The 13,527-nt window shown below is 30.6% G+C and overlaps 1 protein-coding gene across 3 annotated transcripts; it reads left to right on the top strand.

The window, feature by feature from the left end:
* The first annotated feature begins 234 nt into the window (after positions 1 to 234).
* Positions 235 to 12,435, top strand: rt (Protein O-mannosyltransferase rt). 3 transcript variants are annotated; one of them, XM_074131373.1, is made up of 16 exons: positions 235 to 704; positions 853 to 957; positions 1,049 to 1,250; positions 1,419 to 1,594; positions 2,352 to 2,476; positions 2,710 to 2,886; positions 6,078 to 6,252; positions 6,607 to 6,856; positions 8,066 to 8,248; positions 8,344 to 8,511; positions 8,589 to 8,702; positions 8,853 to 9,006; positions 10,298 to 10,515; positions 11,156 to 11,282; positions 11,779 to 11,953; positions 12,044 to 12,435. In XM_074131373.1, exons 3-16 carry the CDS (start codon positions 1,056 to 1,058, stop codon positions 12,219 to 12,221), a joined length of 2,415 nt encoding a protein of 804 aa, XP_073987474.1. In that variant the 5' UTR covers positions 235 to 704; positions 853 to 957; positions 1,049 to 1,055; the 3' UTR covers positions 12,222 to 12,435. The 3 variants fall into 3 exon arrangements, with proteins under 3 accessions (XP_073987474.1, XP_073987472.1, XP_073987475.1); XM_074131371.1 differs by having other exon boundaries at positions 1,046 to 1,250; XM_074131374.1 differs by having other exon boundaries at positions 853 to 961; positions 1,046 to 1,250.
* The last annotated feature ends 1,092 nt before the right edge of the window (positions 12,436 to 13,527 follow it).

Below are 13,527 nucleotides of genomic sequence, written 5' to 3'. Positions count from 1 at the left end.
AACAGATAACTAAAATAAACAAGATAACGTTTGTATTAGTAATTTACTAGAATAACTTTGGATAAAGTTTGGTTATTTTATTTGGAGGGGGGAAATGAAATTTCCTCTAATATTTGGACAGAGTGTATTAATCAAAGAAGGGTTTCAACGAGTTATTTCAAAACTTTATATATGTATATAAATTAATCCTATATATATATAACAGTGTGGTAGGTTGTTGTCCTAATTATCAGCTGTACTTCGTTTCTCCCTGTTTGTTTTAGTGAGTGTGTCCCTTGTGTCACATTCACGTTCACACAACGATTAACCAATTATATTATTCATTTACCGGGAAGATCGCTAAAACCCAACTAATTTCAACTAGAAAGCTTAGATATTTTTATTTTTAAATTAAAAATTTATATTTAAGTTTTGTAGCAGAATTAAAAATTGTAATCGATTTAATTTTAAATAAGAAATTTTGGTGATTGTAGCAATTTATTGACATTATGATTGCCAGTGCTCAATGATAATGATTAATCGAGTTAGATCACTTCGGGAGCGAAGTGCAGCCCGAAGAACAGTTAGATTTCTCCACTCCACACTCCAGTCTCCACTATCCAGTTTTGACTACAGACACAGAGTACAGACAACAAATGTATGCGAACAGCGTGTGTAAGCAGTTGAGTTGTCAAACTCAGTCTCAGTCTCTCCCTTTCACTCAGGTATGTGAACGCATAAATATACCGTTATGTGTAAAGCGTTTATTTAAACATTGCTTTTATCCAGTTAGAAAATGACTACATAATTGCAGATTTACTATATAATGATTGAAAACTGATAGATATTACACTGCTTTGACTTTTTTTACAGATTTTTAGATTGGACGTTATGTGTAATGTACGACATTCAAAAATCCTTCCATGTTTGACTATCTTAGTGTTAAAATTTAATATATTTAAACAATAATAAAGATTTGTAGGTATTTATTTGTTGGAAATACTTATTGAAAATTAAGTAAAACCAAGAGTTACGGTAGTGCTTATATATATATATTTTTTCCCAGTAGTTGTCAAATGGATAAAGTTAAAAAACGTAAAGGAAAAAGGGTGAATATAGCTTCTGATTGCTGTGAAAATGTTATTAAAAACATTCAAAATGTCTCTCAAAGAGGAACTAATTCTGAAGAATTATCTTCCAAAATTAATAAAGCTGTAGATAGTGAATTAGACGATGTTCCTATTTCAGATGAACATAAAAAAGAAAATGAGGTATTTTGCATGTTTATACTTTATTTACTTATTTTTATTCATATAAAAATATTTTTATGTATCTTGTGTGAAAATTGTAAGAGAGGTAGATGGGGAGGCCAGAGAGGTTTCTTCTCAGGCTAATTTTAATCCTGAAAAAGAAGTTTTAAATACAATAATTTTTTGCAGGAGCAAACTTTACTTTCAAATAACATAATATATGAAACCAAAACTAAGGATTTGGAGGAATTCCAACGCACTAAAAGGTTCCAGATTAATTTTGAACTGGATGCAGTTTCAATAATTTTATTCGTTTTAGCATTGTGCACAAGGTTCTATAAGCTTGAAGAGCCCAGATATATAGTGTAAGTAAAACGTTTTAAAAAATAATTATAATACTAATTGGTTCGTGATCTACTGAAACTTATTGAACTTACTTCTCTTTTGTAATCTTGAATAGCAACTATTCACTATGTTGGAAAGATTGGAGTAATTTTCAAACCAGATTGAGGAGTTAGTAGGACTAACAATCTGTGGTTTTCAAGGAATAACGCAGTATTTAATACTACTATGTGTCCGTTTTGATCAGGCTTTCATCACACATGTAGGCAGTATTATAGGCATATTTAACTGTAGGCAAGTGTTATAGTGCGTGGCTGAAGGGTCTACCAAATTTGGCTTTAAAAATTTTGCCTATTAATATGCTCTTAATTTTCCCTATTTTTCTGAGTTTGTGAGAGTTTTATAACTTTCTGATTCTGCTAAATTCCATTCAGGCCTGTAATTACCACTAAGATAAAGCTTTCAAACTTCAAAGAAAAAGAGGAGGATTTGAGTATGAAGTTGTTGATTCAAAAATGATTAGGTAGATTCATGATCATTTTCTAAAGTACTAGGTTAGATAAAGTAAGGTAGACAGTGCAAGGTACCACTTGTTACGGAACTGACCGGGCAAGATGTACTTGACATCTGGTTTAATCCTAAATCTCCTTTACTAGTCTGATTGGTTCAGAGTCTTCACAATTATTATAAACTTTGCATTTTAAAACTTCTTTCTACATCATAAGCTTGTTTAGTGTTTAATTTGCAGTAACTAATATGCCAAATTTTCTCATTTTCCAGGTTCGATGAATTACATTATGGAAAATATGTTAGTCTTTATATGAAGAACACTTTCTTTTTTGATCTCCATCCGCCTTTTGGAAAACTTTTAATTGGAGCTGCGGCATATGTTGCAGGATTCAATGGTATTTATTTATATTTAAGTAATAATACTTTGCATGAAGTTACCCTCAGTGTACGAGTCAACCTAGTAGTAATTCTAGGAATGTTTAGGATTTTTTTTTTTTTTCTACAAAATAAACGTTTGTAAGCAAGTTATTTAAAACATGCTATTTACCTGAGACTTTCAAACCCATTTTTAATGTTTCTTTAACCCCCATTTTAGTAGATTTTTTCATGATTTCTATACTTATTTTAGGAAAGTTTAAATTTGATCGCATTGGAAATCCATATGATGAATCAGTGCCATTATTTGCATTACGCTTTGTACCCGCTTTGTCTGGCAGTCTGCTCGTGCCTGCTTCCTATTATTTTATGTTAGAACTTGGCTGTCATCAATGGACTTCGGCTCTAGCAGCCTTTCTCATATTGTTTGGTAAGATTACGTGCTTATTTTTACTCCTCATATGGCTTTATTCAAATAATGGTTTTAAATTGTATTGCATTTTGGTATTTTGCATTTTTATTATGCATTGTTATTTTAAATATCTGTCTTCTAAAATTATATATTTAACTTGTTGGAATATAATTATATTTCACTATTCTAAATTAAAACTGTCCGGTAGGACAGTTGTATAAGGGTTGATCGTCAAAAACTGCACGAAAAAGCGTAACTTTGAAAAACACCCAACTTTGGCAATTTTTTTCTCTTTTTCTATAAAAGATAAAATTCCCAAATTTTCTTTATAATATAGGGCAAATCCTCCTTTATGAATGTAATTTTTTGCAACAACACAGATCTAATAGATTTCGAGAAAAAAGTTGCTGAAAATTAGCAAAAACGGCATTTTCAAAAATTGGTCTTGTTCTTTGTTGTTGTTGTTGTTCTTGTTGTTACCTTTTTTGTAATAAACAACGTAGTGCCTAAACGCGTGAACCGATTTTCATGAATGAGGTGTCATTCGATTCGGACTTTTATGAAGATGTGCCTTTTAGGGGTCTCGATGCTGTACATCTAATGGGAGAGGAGTTAGCCCCCTTTATGTATGGCCCCCTCCAAAATGATTATTACTAATTACTCTGTAAATCTTGGCCCGATTTTGATAAAATTTGGTAGGGTGATAGGGTTAGGGCTCCCCTACGTAACAATAAAGCGACGATCTGCTCTTACACTTATTAAGGGGAAGTAGAGCAATCGTTTCAAATTATCGACATGTGAACCGATTTTCATGAATGAAGTGTCATTCGAATCGACATTTTGTACAGATTTACCCTTTAAAAGTCTCGACGCTGTGCCTCATAAGGAGGGTAGTTCGCCCCCCCCCCCAAATAAGGCCCTTTCTAAAACTATTATTACCAATATTTCTATAACGCTTAGTCCGATTTTGATAAAATTCAGCTCGAATAAGTGGTTAAAGCTCCTCTACGTTGCTGTGAAGTGCTATCTTGCTCTTGCACCTACTAAGAGGAAGTACTGCAATCGTTTAAATTATCAATGAGTGAACCGATTTAAATCAATGAATTGTCGATTAAAAAATCTTTGCCTTTGGTACAGAAGTACTGCAATCGCAATTTATTTTTCTTACTCCTCTTAAAAGGAAGTACTGAAATCGCAGTTTAATTTTGCTATTTTACGTACTAATACCTTCCTATATTATTCCAAACGCTTTTTCAAAAAAATTGTTATTGAGGATGGTTTGGGGGACCGCAACTATAATCAATCTTTAAAAAGATCTCTCCATTGGTAGTTATGGTTCCGACTTAACACCTTATCAGGTTATAATGATAGAATTCCAAATTTTAAAAAAATCTGTCAAGCAGATATGTAACATTCCAAATAGACAAAAAGGAAAATCTATCCAAAAGGTACAAAAATCTCCTTAACAAAAACTTACAGTTTAAAATGTTAAGTAAAAGGTTGATTAAATGCCAAAAGGTACACAAATCAGCGAGTACCCAATAGTTCATTAATACTTCATTAATATTTAAATAATTCTACTGCTTTAATTTTCATTAATAAGTTATTTTTTAGAATTTATTAGATGTCACAGACTCTTATGCTGGCCATTTTCGTCTACAAAATATATGTTCAAGTAGCACTGTAGATTGACTGTAATATCTAGTTATTTATAATAATCAAACTATTAATTACAGGTTAAAAAGAAAAACGTTATAAAAAATATAAAAAAATTATGAGGCTAAAAAATTCAAAACCTTTTTTTTAAAAAAAACTTACACCAACATACATCAATGATTTTGTTTATTTTATTTATTTATTTTTATTTTTAAAATAAAAATCGTCGGTTTAAGTTCATTCTTCGATTAAAGTAATTGTTATTTTATGTAGTAGTCAAACGTTTATAATTATCTGGCTTTATCGCAAATAATATAGTTTTCTTCAATTACATTCTCAATCTAGGTATTCATCCCACAATTTTGTATATATGTAATATAAAGTAAATAAAATATGCACATATTTAGGACAGCTAATTATTCCAGTATTTTACTATAAGTAAAATTAGGGAGACTAAATTAAATTACAATTGAGAAATCAATAATTGTTGTTGAATAATCTACTTGTTATAACTGTGTGTTATTTGTGCTCACTAATATTTCGGTAAGACGAATTCAAGACAGTAGCCTACTCTAACTTTGTCTTTTTCTGCAGTAGAATTATTTAAATATTAATGAAGTATGAATGAAATGTTGGGTACTCGCTGATTTGTGTACCTTTTGGCGTTTAATCAACCCTTATACTTAACATTTTAAACTGTAAGTTTTTGTTAAGGAGATAGAGAAATGAACCAGTCACCCTTCAGTGCTCTTGAAAATTTCTGTGTAGACCATAGGCAATTACAGCCTCACGTACTCATACACTCACATAGGGTGAACCTTTGAGGTTGAGACCTTTTCTTAAATGTTTATATAATCAATAATAACTACACCGCTACTGACCTCGGCAGAATAACTACAGAAAAAAGGGTCTGTAGTTTATGCACTTGGCTCAAATTTCGATGGTCTTGGGTTTGAGTTCAGAAGGCGCCCTTGTAATTGTAGCTCATTGATCGATGATGCACAGTGTAGATAACATAGAATTTGTTTTTTGGGAGGCCGGGTTTGAAATGAAAAATATGTCCATTTCAGGACAATCATCTAATTTTAGGGGCATTAAATTGGAGGGTGAAGGATAGGGTAGTTATTTGTCACATACGCATGACTTTTTTTTATTGAAATATTATTTAAACTTGAACTTCGTACTAAATTTTTCTTCATATACAGAGTGTACACGGAGGAAAGGTCAAAATTTAGGGAGGTGATTCAGTAGCTCAGATGCAACAAAAAATATCCCTGGCCCGATTCTCAATAGTGTCCAAGATATTTTTAACTTTTCCGTCGACATTCGCGTTTTTCATCATGAAAGTGGTCATAACTTTATTATTAACAATAATAAATCTAATGTAATAACTCACAATTTTTCAATATATAAGGTTTCTACAAATTTGCTCTTTTTACTAAATGTTACTTTACAAAAAAAAAAGAAGAAGATATATATTATTAAGATATTATTATCCTGTATAAATTCCATTTTAATGTTTTCAACAGGCTTAACTGTAACTTATTTTGCAGATAATGCAATATTAACACAATCAAGATTCATTTTAATGGAGCCTATGTTATTGTTATTTATGCTCTGTGGATATCTGTTCTTATTGAAATTCCAACGACATAACAAGAACATGCAATCCTTGAAGTGGTGGCTATATCTTAGTCTTGCATTGCTTTCGCTGACGCTTGCAATGTGGTCAGTATTATAGTATTTTTTTCTTTTTTACCAGAATAAGAAAACAAGCAAAAGAACGAGATTTACTTTTAAAAAAAATCAGACTTTTTTCTGAGTCTCTTTTAAAGGAGCTGTTTCCAATTAAAGGTAGATTCAGTTCTACATCACTTTTTAAATTAAAAAATGACTTGACAGAAGTTTTATCCAATTACTTCGCCTTGTACTAGATCTTTTGGAATCATTCCACTAATCTGATTTTTTAATGAACATTATAGTACAAAATATGAATCTAACATTCTGCTTTATCAAAATGATCTGAATAGTGTCTTTATAAAACTTAAATGTAATGGTTTATTCAAAATTTTGTCTTTTCAGTGTAAAGTATGTTGGATTTTTTGCTTTATGGCTGGGGACGTTCTTAATAATGAAAGACTGGTGGTGGCTATTACCACGAAAAGATATGTCAGATTTGTCTCTTGCCTTGCAAGGATTGGCAAGATGTGTACTTAATATAGCAATTCCAGTTTTAGTCTATGTGACGATATTCTATGTCCATCTGGCAGTATTAACAAAAGCAGGTCCTCATGATTCAGTCATGACAAGTGCTTTTCAAGCTAGTCTTGAGGTTAGTAAAATTTATTTTATACTAACTTTTTTTTTGTACGTCTATCGAAGCTTCACTTTAGAGGCTCCCTGTGTATTTATTTGATACGAGAGGGTTATTCTTGTACTACAACTAGGGTACGTAATTAAAGATATTTATTGAACTCACTTTTTAATTAAAATCGTTCTATATCGATAAGCGGTATTAGTTGTTTTTTGTGTTAGATAAAATTATATCTTCGGTGTCTCAACTTGAATACGGTAATCCTTTATTTCTGTAAAATCTGTAAAAAAAAAAAAAAAAATAGCTTAATGTAGACTGCGGCCACAACTAAAGGCAAAATGGGTGAAACTTCCTGAAGAACACTTCTCAGATTCTATCTCTTTTGGAAAGTTAATGGTTTTTAGAAAAAGTATTTGAAAAAATTATTCCAAGTCTTTTCTAAATTATAGGATCAGTAACTTTTCAAAAAGTTGGTTGAAATTACTTCTTCCATCTGTGAGATATTCTTTGTCATGCTTCATCACCTGTGCATCTCTCAGTTTGCTAGTGCAATGAAAACTGAAGTAGCGAAACCTCAAAAATATTAAAGTAATCTTGGTTATGTAGTGTATAAAGTGAACTTAAACATTGAATGTTAAAATTTGTCTTCAAAACAAGAGGGGCTTCCATTGATCATTTTTGGAAACAACTCCAGGTCATTTTATTTAAGCAGGGTTTTTATAGAGAGCTATTTCTCTACACTTCTCTTTGCATTTTACGGTTCAAAACACATGCAGTACATTAAGTATTACGTGTGTGAAATGTTTGAAACTAAGAGATAAAAGAATGTCATTCCAACTCCTTGCGTTTGTACTGTTCGGCTTTATCGAGTTTTCTCCAGAAGGTCTCATATAAGTACTATTTGTGTTTTATGTTAGATTTCTCACTTTATGTTAAATTTTTCTATGAAAATATTGATTTTAGAGGATCTGTGATATTCAATATTTCTTCAACGGTATTATTTTATAACAAAGAACAGGTATATCATTGATTCAAATATATTTTTAGTAATAACGTAAGTTTCAAGAAAAGATCGGCAATTGTTATGTTCACAGCAGAAATTTTAAGTTCCTCTCTAATAAAATTGCTGAAGATCTTATAATTTTATTTCTCTAAAATGACAACTTTTACAAACAGCATTGCAGCCATTCATCAGTTTTCTTTCATATTCTCTATTCTCCGTTTTAGGGTGGCCTAGCATCCATTACAAAAGGCCAGCCTCTAGAAGTAGCCCATGGTTCACAGATCACCCTCAGACATACTCATGGTAAAGCTTGTTGGCTACATTCGCACAATGAGGTATATCCAATTAGGTATCCGGACAAAAGGGGCAGTTCACATCAACAACAAGTCACCTGTTATACTTTCAAAGTAATATTATATGTTATTTTTAGCAAAAAAGGAAAAAAAAAACGTTATAAAAAGGAATACCTAAGTTTTATTAATAGTTAATAAATACGTTTTAGGATTTAAATAACTGGTGGATAATAAGAAGACCAGAGAAAAGTAACTTAGTGGTTTCTATGCCACCAGATTCAATCAAACATGGCGATATTATACATTTAGTTCATGGCATTACTGGGAGAGCATTAAATTCTCACGATGTTTCCGCTCCTATGTCTCCTCATAATCAGGTTGATGGGTTTTATTTTAACACAATTTGTTGCTTGCTTAGTTTCTGTTCTATATCTATTAATATTATTATTTTTAGGAAGTTAGTTGTTATATCGATTATAACGTATCCATGCCTGCACAAAATCTATGGAGAGTTGATATCACAAATCGTGAACAAGAAGGCGACGTCTGGCACACCATTCAGTCTCAGGTGATTTTTTTTCTTTTTATAGTGGGGTTGTTTTACCTAGATCCCATGTGCAAACTAAGGTAGGAAGAGGAGGAATGAGGTCCCCTAATATCCTGATTGACTGTATTGAAATTTGATACATTTGTACATATTTAATTACTATTTCCATAGGTAAGATTGATTCATGTGAACTCCAGTCAAGCTTTACGTTATAGTGGTAGACAATTGCCGGATTGGGGATTCAATCAAATGGAGATTGTTACTGATAAAACTGTTATCCAAGATGACACAATTTGGAATGTTGAAGAACATAGATACACCAAATGTAAGTTTACTGTGTTTTTTTTAGTGCATTTAAATAATCACTTAATGGATAAATGTCATTAAATTTAAAGATTTTGTTCTCACAAATGGTTTTATGACTCTTGAAAAAGGGAATTCGTGCATAAATTGCAGAAAATATAAAATCAGGAAATGGGTCATGAATTCTCAAATCTCAGCGACTTAATTTAGAATAGCGATTGCAGTTAAACAGTAGTAACTGTAATACAATAATATTTTCTAAAATTTTGGAAGAAAAGGTGGTGTAGTCTTTAATGTTTGTATCTTTTTTTTTCTACCGGCTTGTTTGTACTCATTTTATTTTAAATTTTCTCTAAATTTGTACAATTCTTTTAGGCTAATGCTATAAATAAAAAATCAATTAAAAGTAATTACTGTTCATTATTTTTGGTGACTGAATCATATTTTCAATAGGATGAAAAATTAATGCCAGTTTTAGTCATTATAAACTTTATTATCGACCTAGGGACTTGGTCATCTTCAGGGCTAATTTACAATATACTGTTCTGGAGTCCATGAACAGACAAGACAGAAGACACATCAACCCTCTAATGATGTAAAACAGTATATTGTAAATTAGCCCTGAAGATGACCTAGTCCCTAGGTCGAAAGCTCAGCAGAATAAAGTTTATTATAATGACTGAAACTGGCATTAATTTTTCATCCTGTTAAAATTAATACTGCAACGTGCTCATGTTTTTTGTTTTTTTATTTGCAAGCACATTTTCTATATCAGGGGTGAGCAACCTTTTTAATCAATGGGCCAATTTCAATTTTAATTTTTTTGGGCGGGCCGCACATAGATTAACTCTTATTAAAAATTTACGAAACTTTATTTATAATAAATATTAGAATAACAAAATATAAAATTAAAAAAAAAAAGTAAAGATTTCATATACAGATTTTAATGCAAGATAAAAACAAACAAGAAAAGAACAGAAAAACGAATTTACTTGAAATTTTTAATGAAAAATTTGGCACTGTTTTTTCGATACAAGCTGATCAATATCAGCCGGAATAGATTTCGGTTTAGTATGTACTACCATTTCATTATAATTAATTTTATAACAATATATTGATGGGAGAAAGTCGATAAAATAGATTCAATTTTAGAAATGCTTGGCGGGCCGCGTGTTGCTCATCCTTGTTCTATATTATTCAAATAATGTTTCCCCTTTATAAAAACAATTATCTTATTATAGATTGTAATTTGTTCTTCTTCCCTTGCAATTATTTTTTATTCTTATTATGATGTATTTCTTTGTATTATATAGTCGAAGATGAAAAAGAACGAGAAAGGGATATGATTAACGCTGAAATGATTCCATTAAAAGTCACTTCTTTATCATTTTGGAGAAAATTTTCTGAATTACAATACAAAATGTTGTTTCCATCACAGGAGAACATTCAGAGTCACATGTACAGTAGTGATCCTCCCGAATGGCCATTAATGACCAGAGGAATTGCTTATTGGGTCAGTTCGCATCACAACGTAAGTAGATTATTCGTTTTGTTTTATTATAATATAGAGAATTTTTCCTTCCATACTTTTGACTTTATGTCATATCATTTTTTAAAAAAACGTGTCTGTTTATATTACAAGATAAACTTAACCTATCTTTTACTTATACATACAATATTATCTGTTAATACCGTGTTTATAATATTTTATGTGTAAAAAATGTTTTTGCTTACAATGTTCTGTAAAATTCATTTTTTAAATTTTTATTTATTTTTTCTCAATATAGTAATTGAGGATTCCTTATTCTGTAAATGCAACTCAATCAAATTTTTCTTTCCCTCATCAGTTACCTTGTGTTTTTCAATAGCGTTTAAAACAGATTTAGAATATAAAATTTTACATAAATGCTAAAATATGAATTTAACAATCGTGTATGTTGATAGAAATTTTTGCCATTCATAAAATGATTAAAATTTTTTGTACATTCGTACATGATAAAACAAAACTAGCTTCCAGAAATGTTTTTATTTGTTGACATAGTTGTTTGCCGCCTCTACTGTTCTATAAATTAAGTAGTTCTATTTGTATTTGAACTTTTTGGATTATTTTTCAAAGTTAATCGTTGTGTAAGTTTAAAGAATTTTGATTATTGCTTCTTCTTTTATTCCAGGGACAAGTGCATTTACTTGGCAACATTGTTATTTGGTATTCAGCCAGTCTTTGTTTGGTGATTTATTTCTCTTTGTTTATATTTTATTTATTGAGACGTAGAAGACTGTGTTATGATATTGAAACAGGTTAGTCATGTTTTATAATCTATTCAATACATTTTAATAGATAGACACTGAATTAATAGGTATATACTCTCATTTTACTTCATTGGTCGTAAAGAACGCTTCTACTACTTAACTTGTTTTTACTTTAATCACTTAAGAATAAAAATTAAAAAGTGCTCAACAGGATTGAGTACTTAAAAAAAAATTTAACTTGCAAATCTCGATTTTGGTTAAGTAAAAATGTATGATATTTTACAATAATGTCGACGAAATTAATTTTAAGTTTAAGGTAAATTACTTAACTATTGTTTCTAGCTTAAAGAGATCATGTCTAAATTGTTTTGCAACCTTATTCTTAAAAAATCTCATTAAGAAATTATTGTATTATATCCCAAATAGTTTTTTTTTATTTTAATGAAAAATTAATGCCAAGGGGTCCCCATGTCAATTTATTTACAACACAATATATAAGTAAATATCCACTGTTTTCATTTTGTTTTCTTGTCTCTTTATGTAGGGGCTTGGAATTTTTTCCTTCACACTGGAAGTTTTCTGTTTCTTGGTTATTTATTGCATTACCTTCCATACTTCTTTGTCGATCGTACGCTGTTCCTGCATCACTATTTTCCTGCTTTACTCTTCAAAATACTCTTAACTGCTGCTATCGTTGAGCATCTGTATTTTTTAACCAGGTAACCAATTCTATAAATATCTAGATAATCATTTTTTTTAAAAAACGGTAAAATGGTGATTATTATACTCACTTTCTTTTATTTTTTCAGTCGAAATAAGATAGTTCAACAAATTTACAAAATCATAATCATTATATGGATTTTAAGCATTATCACAGTATTTAAAAAGTTTTCCGTATTAAGTTATGGTGCTGTTCCGCTATCCGCAGAAGATGTTTATAAATTGAGATGGAGAGATACCTGGGATTTTATAGTTCATAAAGACTAGTGATATCTCCATACTATTGTTGATATTATTTTTCAAAATTTAAAAATTAATTTTATCTATTAGAAAAAAGAAGAAGAACCTCAAGACCAAGAAAGACATACAGTCTTTTGTGAATTATAAATATATTTTTTAAATATTTATTTCCAGATTTCTCCATTGAAAAGAGACCTGAAAATATTTTGTATTAAACAGATATATATTTTTACTAATTTTATTTCTTTGTTTTTGTTTTAATTTGTCAACATCTGAGATCATTGATGGAGTTTTTTCAGTGCACTGCCGGCCTCCGGACAGTATTCTCTTGTTACAGAGATAATTGCCTTCACCTGACGGTGAGCTGTGAGAAGCTCCTAGCGCCATTAGCTGGATTTGAATCCTTGATCTCTAGAGTCTGAATCCAGTATACCATTGAGCTAATTCCTTTCCTAATTCTGTTTAAATGAAAATGACCTTTGTTAACGATGATAATACATATCTTTATTACAATTAGCATTTTACAATTCATACAGGAGAATAATCCATGGAAAAAAAGGGTAAGGAATTTCAGTTTTGTTTTTTAAAATAAGTTAATGATAATATTCAAAGAATAATCCAAACGTTCTGCATTTGTTGCAACCATCAGAAGCTGATAAATTCCATGAAAACAGTTCGGACTTAAAAGAAATGAATTCTAGAACTGCAGCTTTGATTTCCTCTAAATTCTCTGAAGGAAATGAGCCTTAGGCAGAAAAAAAAGAAAGAAAAAGATTATCCGATGGCGTCAGATCAGGGTGTAGGAAACAAGGTACGATAGCTCAATTCTGAGTTTGGACTTCTAGGTCTGAGTCGGTTTCTATGTGTCCTTAGAATGTTACGACGATTACACGATTTAAATTTGCTTAAGGTTATTCAGATCAAACTGGATACCCCGTTACTGAACACATTCTTGACGCATACTTTGAAAAGTAAAATTTTGCCATCTCTGTTTTTTTGAAAACACATTTTTGCAGTGTTTTCTGGTACGAGTATGTTTATCTTTAGTAAGTTGTTTGATGTTTTCTATGTTTATTTAAGTGAGAATAAATGATAATTAAGATATAATAGTTACGTGAAACATTGGAAACTATATTTTCTGAAGAACAACCGCTGACCAGCATCAAGATATGTTTTCCAAGCCTTTGGAGAAACCTTTCTTTTCTCTGACGTCTCGTTAAACTTTTAATCAAGAGAAAATATACGCTTAAGGCTAACCGAAGTCAAAATTTTCGAGGAAGATGGTACTAGTGCTATTTTGAACATCAACTTGTAGTTATATCTATATCAGCAA

This window comes from Rhodnius prolixus, unplaced genomic scaffold (assembly GCF_049639745.1).
Source record: "Rhodnius prolixus isolate KJV_2025 unplaced genomic scaffold, Rpr scaffold_4, whole genome shotgun sequence".
NCBI classification, from domain to species: Eukaryota; Metazoa; Arthropoda; class Insecta; order Hemiptera; family Reduviidae; genus Rhodnius; species Rhodnius prolixus.
The sequence above is the reverse complement of the archived record's forward strand: the minus strand, read 5'-3'. Positions and strand labels throughout refer to the sequence as shown.

Bases quoted from the DNA above. Each gene is read 5' to 3' on its own strand.
- rt (XM_074131373.1), top strand. From the start codon at position 1,056: ATGGATAAAGTTAAAAAACGTAAAGGAAAAAGGGTGAATATAGCTTCT. The intron at 1,595-2,351 runs GTAAGTAAAACG...CTCATTTTCCAG, and splicing joins GAAGAGCCCAGATATATAGT to GTTCGATGAATTACATTATG. The intron at 11,954-12,043 runs GTAACCAATTCT...TTATTTTTTCAG, and splicing joins CATCTGTATTTTTTAACCAG to TCGAAATAAGATAGTTCAAC.